Source organism: Gadus macrocephalus, chromosome 9, assembly GCF_031168955.1.
Source record: "Gadus macrocephalus chromosome 9, ASM3116895v1".
Taxonomy (NCBI): Eukaryota; Metazoa; Chordata; class Actinopteri; order Gadiformes; family Gadidae; genus Gadus; species Gadus macrocephalus.
In genome coordinates, this window is record NC_082390.1 from 5,491,251 (window position 1) to 5,502,470 (window position 11,220).

The 11,220-nt window shown below is 46.5% G+C and overlaps 2 protein-coding genes across 2 annotated transcripts; one reads left to right on the plus strand and one right to left on the minus strand.

Annotated features, from left to right (window-relative positions):
* The first annotated feature begins 2,020 nt into the window (after positions 1-2,020).
* szl (sizzled) lies at positions 2,021-3,941 on the plus strand. The gene is made up of 4 exons (XM_060062065.1): positions 2,021-2,529; positions 2,681-2,847; positions 2,998-3,090; positions 3,219-3,941. Exons 1-4 carry the CDS (start codon positions 2,228-2,230, stop codon positions 3,527-3,529), a joined length of 873 nt encoding a protein of 290 aa, XP_059918048.1. The 5' UTR covers positions 2,021-2,227; the 3' UTR covers positions 3,530-3,941.
* Positions 3,942-5,071: 1,130 nt separating this feature from the next.
* dbx2 (developing brain homeobox 2) lies at positions 5,072-10,737 on the minus strand. Its single transcript, XM_060060392.1, has 4 exons — positions 10,186-10,737; positions 9,222-9,311; positions 6,977-7,161; positions 5,072-6,519 (listed from the first exon to the last, which is right to left on the minus strand). The coding sequence occupies exons 1-4, from the start codon at positions 10,541-10,543 to the stop codon at positions 6,259-6,261; spliced, it is 894 nt and encodes a 297-aa protein (XP_059916375.1). The 5' UTR covers positions 10,544-10,737; the 3' UTR covers positions 5,072-6,258.
* Between the last annotated feature and the right edge of the window lie 483 nt (positions 10,738-11,220).

The window sequence follows — 11,220 nt, forward strand, 5'->3', positions numbered from 1 at the left end:
ATCTTTTTATACTGAAAGTATAAAGTTGGAGGTAGTGTTACTTGTACAGATTGTACTCACACACACATGGAGAAATAACATCGATTTGTAAGTATTATCAAAGGTAATCTAGTTATTTGTCTTGTCCGGCCAGACGGTCTAGCAGCACTTGTGTATTTACTCCATATTGGTTTTTAGGATCTGGTCGTTCATACTCTCACTCGTTGGCGGTTTCTTCTAAATAAACACAAAATGCTACACTGAACCTAAACATAACGCCATTTTACGAAACCTATCTAAATGTATGAAATCCATTTTCTTCAAAGCCACCGGCTGGGGCCTGTCAAGTGGACCGGTGGCCAACGGTATGAGCCATCACATAACCCGCCCCCCCCCCCCCCCCACCTCTGCTGTCATTAGCCGTGCGAGTACTTCACATTAGCAAGACAAACACAGCGTCTACACAGCAGCCATTAAGGCCCACAACAGACCCCCTGCTGGTCTGACTGCAGGGGGAGCTTGTTTAACGCGGGCACCCCATTGTTCTCCCAAATTGGTCTTTGACTAATTGCCCATTTAGTCCCCTCTAGCTGGCTGCCATCGTCTGCGCAGGCCAGACCAGCCCGCAGGAGCAGCCCACACTCGTCACATCAGGCTGTAAAGGCCTGCATGGCTGGGGCCGCTGATGGGCCTGCCTGCCTGGTTGGATGGCTGTTTGGGTGGCTGGGATAGTTTTCAGGGATGAGATAAATGGAACGAGGGGAGAGGGGCCGGTGAGACTGGGCTTTCCCCCTGGCACGTCTCAAATCCCACACAGGGACCCTAACCAGTCACAGATAACGGATCCCCGCCTCAGGGCGAGCTCCAAACAAATGTATTGATTACACCTAACATGTGGCTATTGTTGCACCAAGTGCACGAGAGACGGTGGGCTGAGGGCTCAGTGAGGCAAACGAGCTCACGTCTGCTGAGGCTCACTCGCTCTCAAACCGCTCTTATGAATTCAGTTACTTGTTGAAAACAAAAATGTGTTCTTGGTTCAATTCCACAGCCTACCTTTTAGGCAAGACTTGAAACCTGTATTCACTGTGAATCGCTTTGGATTCAAAGTACCTACTAAACCTTCTCAATATTAATGTCTCACAGTCCTGACAATCTTTAGCAAAATAATTCGGTGACTAAGATAAAAAAAAAAACGTTTTAAGGGGGCAAAGTTGACATAAATTTACATTGTTGTTCTTCTCTGGCTCATTTCCAAAGGTTAATTTTCTGTGCATGTGCAGGCTTGTAACACCACTGTATCAGACAGATTAATACCCAGAGACACCAGCGAGAGTTGGGAGGTAATTACCATGTGAATCAAGAGTTTGTGTTGCTGGCAGATCAAAGCCAGGTGGGCTAGTAAACACCGCTCTCACTTAATTAGAAACCAATCAGGGGCCTTTTGAAGCAAAATTAGCGAACGAGGGCACATGAAAGAGACCTGTGTTGTGAGGGAGCCTGCCTGTCTGTCTACACAACCCTCAGAGACGAACCAACTCTCCCCCAGAATGATGTTTAACTCTGCGGATCATTTAGTTGGCCCACGCCTCAGTTCAGTTTTCCTTTTCTTGAACAAATACAATCCAAAAAAAACGTTGACAATTACCTGCTCTCAGAAAATATAAAATATATATCTTCATTGAGCTCTTAAACAGAAATTATTATAAGATATATATTTAAACTCAGCTGTCAGTTGACCATTATAAACAAATGTTTATTAGATATTAGATGCATTATTAGATAAGTTACATATCCACGTTATCTTTCAAGTTAAAACGATGTGTAAAAACTAACCGAAAACTCCCATGGCTGTATTTCAGTCGTGTGTAATTCACACACACACACACACACACACACACACACACACACCCCCAACACCACCAACAACCGACCCCCCCCCCGCCACATGCACACATATACACACCCATATTATATACCCCCCCCCCTCACTGTCTGCAGTCCTCACAAACACAGTCGTTGTCTCCATGAGCGCCATTGATAGGTACTTGATAACAGACTAACTGACTCACCGCAGGGGGGGCTGGCTGGCTGGCTGGGCCGCCCCTATATAAAGCGCAGCGTGGCCTGCAGAGGAGACACACACTACTCTCATCTGCTGCTGCAAGACTTCAGCAGCACTTGGCTTCAATCCTTCAACTCCCTCGGATCCTCTGCACTTTAAACCCAGAAGAACAAGCGCTCCACAATGTCCGTCGCCGCCGTTTTCCTCGCCCTCTCCGTCGCCATGGCTCTCCTGGCCCTTCCCTGCCTCTCGAGTGGCTTCGACCTGGGACAGTCCACCCGCTGCGTGGCCATCCCCAGCCGGTTGACTTTGTGCCAGAACGTGGGCTACTCTGAGATGCGCCTGCCCAACTTCCTGGGCCACAGCAGCCTGGACGGGGAGGTGGTTCCCCGTTCCGAGGACTGGAGGTCCCTGCTGCAGACGGGCTGCCACCCCCAGGCCCAGGCCTTCCTCTGCTCCCTGATCGCACCGGTCTGCCTCGACACGTAAGGACCGCTTTTCACTGTGTTCTGAATCAAATTAATTCATTTAAACAACGTAGGATTGCTAAAGCTTCATATGGTGTTCTTAAGTGTTGATACATCCAATTGTTTATTCTGACTTGATGCTAACCCTGTCTTTGTTCACTCTCTCCAGGTTCGTCCTGCCTTGCCGTAGCCTGTGCACGGCGGTGAGGGACAGCTGCGCTCCAGTGCTGGCCTGCCAGGGCCAAGCTTGGCCCGAGGCCCTCGACTGTGCCCGCTTCCCCGCTGAGGAGGACATGTGCCTGTCCCCGCACCCAAAGTTCCCCCAGTTCACCAAAGGTACGTTCCAACCTCCTCACATTACAACAGCTTCTTATTTGGCTCATAATTATGATTTTTGTTCGTAATAATGTTTTGCTTATAATCAGCTGAAAGGCTTTCAATTTCACTGAAATGTGAACTCATGTTCTATTGTTTTCTTTATCACAGACTTGCCTAAACCTGCCTGTCAGAACTGCCCATCGGTGGAAGAGTACCCTACAATGAAAGGGGTTCTGGACACCTTGTGCCAGCATGACTTCGGTAAGCAACTTAACGCCATATCCGGAACGTATCCGAAAGTTGTCATCGTGGATGTATATCCCTCGTTTGTTCTGATTCGGCTGAAAAAGCAAAGCTCATTGGCTAACTTCCCTGCCTCTCTTCCCAAGCTGTGACCGCCAAGCTGCACCGTCGACGCCTGCCCAGCGGCGAGCCCGAGTTCCAGGTGGACGGCCGGGTGGAGTTCATCCGCCAGGGCCCCCTGCTCCCGTACGACACCCAGCACCTCCTCCAGCAATGGCTGCTCATCAACCTGCGCTGCGCCCACGCACTGGTGCGACCCGGACGCTCCCAGCTCTACCTGATCGTGGGCACCGTGCAGGCCGACACCACCCTGGCCATCACCCGGCTCTTCCCCTGGCACAAGAAGGACGCCAACATCGCCACGGCGACGCGCAAGTGGAAGCACCACAGGTGTTGATGGAGGAGGAGGAGCCTAGGCGTCGAACTGAACCATGATGGCACGGCTAGCTAACTGGAGCAACTCTATAGCACGCGGGAAATGTTGCCGATGAATTTGGGCAAGAAATAAGATAAAGGGAACGTTTATGGGATGGAGGAGGGGATAGTCTTTCTAGATTTCAGTTTTGGGCGCTATAGTCCACTTAAGAGCTCCAGATGTGTACAGGGAAAGAGCTGGACTCAAGGTTCTCTGCTGCCCCCGGTGACCCACTTTGTATTTACATGGTCACAAAGTTAATAGAATGCACTCGAAAAACTGTACATAACAATATTGTATATTATGTTTGTAAGAAATTATTTTCAATATAGAAAATTTTGTATTTATCAGTTTTTATTAAGTTTCAACAAGTGAAAATAAAATATTTAAAATAGTTATTTGAAATTGATGTGTTTTTCTTTTTCGTGATAATGCTGCACAGCAACAACCCAACAAACAGAACGATTTGATGATTGAATGGCTAACATTTGTACCACTTTTTGTGCTAATATTAGCAAAAGTAAGGGTAAAAATGCCTTTCAAACACAGACACAAAAGCTGTGTTCGAAATCGTTCCCTATACACTCGTTCCCTATTCCCTATATAGTGTACATGATATAGTGCACTATATAGGGAATAGGGAACGAGAATTCGGACACTACGCTGAACATTTCTAAACGTCATTTGCGTCAGTAAATGCGCCGGGTATGCGCCAGTAAATGCGCCAGCAGCTAGGGCTGTGATTGGTCCACTTACTAAAACCCGACGCAGGACCATAAACGTTCACGACTGCGTCGAAGTGTCTGCTTGGTCATTGCGCTGCCGGAACGTGGGACCATAAAAAGGCCTCAACACTGACCATCTGAAGAAATCGGGTAATCTCGCACAGCAAGACGCAAAATCCCCTACATATTTTGTAGGGCTGGGTAAAAATTTAGATTCATCAATGCACTGCAATTTATTTGTTCTCGATTTCAATTTTGATTCAGAACTTTTTTCGATTATTTCCATAAAAAAATAAAATCTAAAAAAGAAGCATACTTAGACATTGTAATCTAGAAGGGAGTATGCCTGAATGTACATGCCCTTTTACATTTGTCCATGTTATGATTATTACTTTTGTGCTGCAAGTTTAGCTCAGGAACAATACTATATAATGGTGTATTCCCTTTTTGCTAGTTAAAGCACAATGAAATGGTTAATTCAATTTGAAATGGTTAATTCTACATAATATTTAGGTATTTTTGTCATTTGCACCTATTATTGAATCGATATCGAAGCAATTGGATCAATATCGAATCGATATCAAATCGAATGAAGACCTAAAGTATCGAATTGAATTGAATTGTGAGGTACCTGGCAATACCCAGCCCTAATATTTAGGTCTATCCCGTCTCTTAACTCTTCACCTTTTGTCAAAGTACCATTTAAAAGACAAATATAGACAAATTAACTGTCAAAATCTTACTCTAAGCTTTTTTAAGTGCTTCACTGCTGTAGAATCATTGAAGTAAACGACTGAAGTGAAGTCAACAACAACTTTAATTTACTTATCCCCACATACAGTACAGAGTAAGAAATAAGAGCAAAGGCATTCAAAGCTGTGCTTCAACCTTATCAACTCAGACTCACGGCTGCATTTGCAAATGCCAACCTCTGATGTAGCTTAAGAAGCTAGGGAGAGGATCGTGGCTTTGATTGGCCATCGGTTGTGTTTACACTTAAATAGTCTTTTAGGCTAAACAGAGCTCACGTGTTACTTGCTAATGCAGCTGATAACATCATTTAGGCCTACTGGATTTTATCTTTTCTCTCTTCAGACTTCATGACTTGGGCGACAGCTTTGCATAATTGCATGGGACCGTTTAAGGCTTCGTCCAGACCTAATGTTCCACCACTGTTTTTATTATGGTAATCATAGTTGGAGGCAGTGGAGAGGGTAGCTGTGTCACAGAATATAAAAGGTTTTAAAACATGATTCTGATTGGTTGCTGAGCGGTTCAGTTTAACAAAAGTGAAATGGACTGTATTTCTCCACTTTTTACGTTTTGATTGAAGCAATTCAAAGCTAATGAAGGATTAATTGGACTATTTCATTAACAGTTTATTCAGGTGAAACATCTCATCAGGGGGGTTTCACAGCTGGGAAAAGCAGTTAATATTCCTTTAAAAAATTCCACAATTTGTAGATATAAGAAACAAACTAAACCAAATTATTTGAGGTTGAATGTGTGGAAAGGGAAGGAAAATGTAAATGATACATACAATAAAACAACATGCTATCCTTTATCAGCTATTGAAAGGTAAGCTTTAGGTACTTACAAAGTATTCTATTTGTCGTACAAATTGATTGAAAAGGATCTTCATCATAGGAAGTGCTTTAATGTAAAGCTCAAGACATATTACAAAAATATACATATTTATACAAAAAATATGATGTATTCAATTCCAAATTCCGTGTACTGATTGCAATTGCAACGAATAAGCAGGAAATCCTTCCTGGGAAAGATTTGTCAGTGTAACATCCGTGTATATTGAAACGCAAAGTGATTTGCAATCGAAAAATGAAAGTAAATTGCAGCGGGCCTATCAACCGTGACGACGACGCTTATAGTTATTCATGATGCAACAAAAACACTATAATGCTAAGTAAACTTAGTGAAGGGAATGAATGTTAGACACATTGTGATCATTAACATCAGTCTTTTGCCTTAGTGTGGACTTGAGCGATCTGCCAGAGTCACCGGTTCCCGATATGATTTTCCATGCACTATAACGGCTGTGTCTCTGCCAGCCTTGTGCAGTTGGGATCCGTCTGATGGCGGGCCGGGGACTTCCGGTGCTGGTTCGACCTCCACCTCCTGGGAAAGACCCCGGCTCATAAGCTCATCCATGGGGGAGCGGCTGTTGTGCACCTCCTTCTCCCTGCAGTTCCTCCACTTCATCCTCCGGTTTTGAAACCAGATCTTCACCTGGGGGAGGATCGAGGGGATTATGATTGGAGATATTTTAAAGGCTCTATCTGTTAAATGCAAGGAATTCGATTTATCTTTCAATGCATTTAAATTAATTTCTCAATTCCTTTTAAAAACCCTTGTTTATTCTGGGAATGGAGGTCTTAGGACTTTGAGACGAGGGTTAGCTACTAGCCTTGCTTGTTCTCCATTGCCTCAGACTCCTTGAAACTGAGGTTAGCTGGTAGCCTAACTTTTTCTCCGTTACCTGGGACTCCTTGAGACAGGTTAGCCATGCGCCTAGCTTGTTTTGAATCACCTGTGACTCCTTGAGACTGAGGTTAGCATAGCCTAGCTTGTTCTTTATTACTATTAGTCCTTGAGACTAAAGTGAACTGCTAGCCTAGCCTGTTGTCCTTTTCCAGTGACTCTATGAGTCTGAGGCTAGCCCCTAGCCTAGCCTGTTGTCCATTACCTGTGACTCCTTGAGACTGAGGCTAGCTGCTAGCTTGTTCCGGTCCGTCTTGCTGATGTACTTCTGCCTCCGGAACGTTCTCTCCAGCTCCTTCCGCTGTTCCTCCGAGAACACGGCCCTTCTCAGTATCCCACGGCGCGACTTGGGGCTGGATTCTGACGACCACATGGGCATGTTGGTTCCCTCTAAACGTGACAAATTCAGAACATACATATAAGTGTTTTGTCCGATAGCACAAAGGATATATTGACACAGCAATGTTGTGAATATCGCTATATTCATTTGGCTTGTACATGGTGGGGAATGGATGATGGAACAATTTCCTCAGAGCAAGCCCACCTGAATACAAGCAGAGATGTTATAAATATAACGTGGCGTTTCTACATTGCCCTCGCTCGCTCTCGTAATCATACTACTCATGTTTCCGACCGCACCACATCTCCCCGGCACCCCGCTACTCCCTCCATGATCCTATATTCAGTCACACTCACTTTACCCCTCACTAGTCTTTAATTTGGTATCAATCATGGCACTTTAACACAGCGGGGGTGACTAAATGGGAAATATAAAAAAAAAAGTGGGGGGATTTGTTGAACGCTGATGGCACAATCCCACGGCCACTCACTCACAGGTGCACGCATGACAAAAGTCAAGTGAAAACAAATTTGGCCCATCCATTCAGCGCTGCGCTTTTTTAATCTGTACGACAAATGTGCCCGGAGACCACCTCTAGAGAGCGACTAACCGGTTTGGACATGGCTCTCACTCCACTATGGCTGCTCAATGGTTGCCACTTAAACGCCAGATTACCAAGGTCACTCGCGGGCAACGTGTGTGTGAATGCTAAAGTGTGTGTGTGTACCGTGTGTGTGTGTGTGTGTGTGTGTGTGTGTGTGTGTGTGCGCGCGCCTCTTGGGCCCGGACTATAGAAGGCTTTGAGTTGGCAGTAGAAGGGAGTGGAGGGGGGAGAGAAGGGAGGGGGCACAATGGAGTCGTTGAATGGGAAGGCCGCAACTGACTGGCTTAGCAGTGCAACACTAAATCTTTTCACCCGCAGGTATGAAGCCAGTTTGTATGTGAAGATGAGCTCAAATAAGTCTATAAAAGTCACTTTCATTGAATGCTTTAAGTCCCCGTCAGGACACTCCCTCTCTCCCCCTCTCCTCCTCCCCCAAAAGGGGGAAGGGCAGGCAGGAACGAGGACTGAAGGCCGGGAAGAAAGAGGTGGAACTGAGGGAGGGAGGGTGGGGGGGGCGGGGAGGTTTCTTGGACCACACAATAGTCATGGGGTCCTGTGTCCGGGCCTCTTCCACCGAGGAATGAGGTAAGGGGGCGGGGGTGTTGGTGGGGGGGGGGGGGGGGGGGGGGGTCAGCAACAGAGTTCATTGCTGCAGTGAAAAATTGCATCGGGGTCGCGTGTGGACGGCGGAATAAAAGTGCTGATTGGTCACGCCGGGGCCGGGGCTTTGTCCGGTCGCCGGGCACTGTGGGAAAGTGTCAGCGCACTAAGAGGACTCATCACACTCGAGGGGACGCGGCCATGTTGTTTTCTTAGAGCCGACTATTTACCGCCGCTCTTTAGTGTCAGGGCATTGTGGGAGACACAGCAGCCACCTCTCCTCCCGCTGGGCAGGGAGAAGAATCCAAACCATTCCTGGTCTCAGTTGCAATCATACTCTCCGAAATACTCGTCATCGTCAAGATTGGGAAGTCAGGAAATCGGTGTTGTTTATTTTTCTCTGTCGACGGTTGATTCTTTTACCCGACGTAACGCAACGGGAGAGATAAACAAACCCCGAAACCCAATCAACGTGTAGAGCGCTGGGAAAGAACCCGTGTCAATTATAATCTTAATCCGACAGACGACAAGACTTTTATTAGCTCCGCATATTTGCACCATGGGGCCGAGTGTGTATTTGCCGGTACAAAAGATGGGGAGGAGGGGGAGTTTTGGCTCCGAAGGGCCTCCACCATCACCACCACCCTACCCCACCCTCCCTCACGGACCACCCCTACCTCCCTCCACCCCCCCCACCCCCACCCCCCACACCCCGGGCCCCAAACAGCCGTGAATGGTCATGAATAGTTGCCGTGCAGAGCTGAGCGGAGAATTAGCTCCCCGGCATAGCATCAGTAATTAGCTGTGGAAAGCGCACAGAGAGATGTAGGGGGGGGTAACCCCCCCCCGCGGCAAAATGCTTTAGAGGGGTGCTGAGGCGTCGCTGATGAGGCATAAAACACTTACTGGGGAAGACCGGGGAGGGGGGGCTGGACCCACCGCAGCACGCCAGCACATACTGCGTAGGAGCCCGCAGGAACACACTGCTCATCACACCTGGAGAGAGAGAGAGAGAGAGAGAGAGAGAGAGAGAGAGAGAGAGAGAGAGAGAGAGAGAGAGAGAGAGAGAGAGAGAGAGAGAGAGAGAGAGAGAGAGAGAGAGAGAGAGAGAGAGAGATGGTAAATGAGTAACCAGGTGGGATGCGCTAGATTGTCACTTAGGATTGTGACTACTTGGTCGTATTCACAGTTGGACGGCAATCGAGGAAGTTGGCCTTTCGAAGGCTGATTTGTGCCATGTAATTGTCATTTATAATGAATTAGCTGGTGAGAAGGAATTGTTTTTCTTCACAAACATTCCTCTTCAGTTCATTAGTGGCCCTAAAAGAGAAGAGGTCAGAGTCACCTCATGTTGTGTCCGAGGGCAAGATACTGACTTAAGAATATAACCTTCAAGTGTTGTAATAACACCATAATTTGGAGACAAAATCCTTTTGTATAATGAATCCATGGCAATTACTAGTGCATACAAAATATATGGAAGTTATGTAATACAGCAATTTTACTTTTTAAATCGAGAAACATTTGGAGACATCATTTTTGTCACACAAGACAAAGTTATTAAACCACCAAAATGAATCAGCATTGGAAAAGCATGTAGCAGCTTTTGCGTTAGAAAACTAAAAAATCCCCAGAATTGACCCCATCTGTGAGCTTTTACAGATATGAGATGTTATTCGTGTTGCATCATAATGCTTCATTATTTTCTTATTGTGCAGCAAAAAGTATTATTATGACAGTAATTTGTTTAGTTTGTTCCATCCGAGTTCCAAGGTGTACGGACAACTGTAGCCCACGCATGGACACATTCTAACACATCATACCTCGTTACCATGTTGATTATAAAAACCTAATCCATTACGAGCTTTACCTGAATGCGGTAGAAGGTGTCGGCCCAGGTCCTTCACCTGCTGCAAGGGCCATCCAGGGGCCTGATGTTGGAGCTGCAGACAGTGCTGAGGGCCCCAGATCCTCCTGGGGGACCTGCAGAGAGCATGTCCCAAACGCTCACCTGCTGCGGCACCACCAGCTCCACCACTACCACTCCTACCACTTCTAGAGCTACTACTGCTGCTGCAGCTGCTGCTGCTGCCCTCTGGGCCGGCGGCCGACTGAAGCAAATGGTCGATTAGAAAGCTCTTCCCTGATATGCCGAAGCCCGGTAACGCGGGAGGAGAGCTGGCCATGGTCACCGTCCTGGTATCCTTGCGGGTCTGCACTGAAACCATCCTGTTTTTTTCGCATACGAGGTAACCCCACACTCAGTCAACGCACAGCGCAGTCACAGCCACTGTGACACTACTGCGACTCTCCTTCAAGCCTCCTCGAGTCAGCGGGCCAGCTTCATTAAAAGCCTGGAGAAAACAACACACACAAAAAAAAAAGAGTAAAAAAGAACTCCCCTTCCTCTTCAGGGCTCGGCACTTTGCCTGGGTGCCGTGCACTGATTGGCTGAGAGGTCCTAATGTGCTCCTCAATTCAGATAAGGCTGGGTTCTTTTTGGAGTGGCAGAAGGTGGGACCAGTTCATTCATTATGTCAACTAGCCTATTAAATGATAGACACCAGAGACAATGGACTGCTGGCCAAAGTTGAACATGCACCAAACACTCCTCTGTCGTAGTAAATAGTTTTCTCTTTTTTCCTGATTCCCCTTAGTGCTCCATTGTGGGGAACCTGGCCTTTCACGTTCTCAGCAAGTCATCCGAATCGCGCCCTTTTGTGATTATTTCAACTGAAAAATGATTTTTTTTGTAGTTTTTTTTATAAAGACTCTTTTAAGTCGTAAGAACCGTTGTTACGTCGGTTGTATACCAGCCCCAGTAGTAAAGCGAGGACAAGACAAAAATGGAATAGTACAATTATTGATTTACAAATATACATTTTTAATCAATGTATCCAACAAT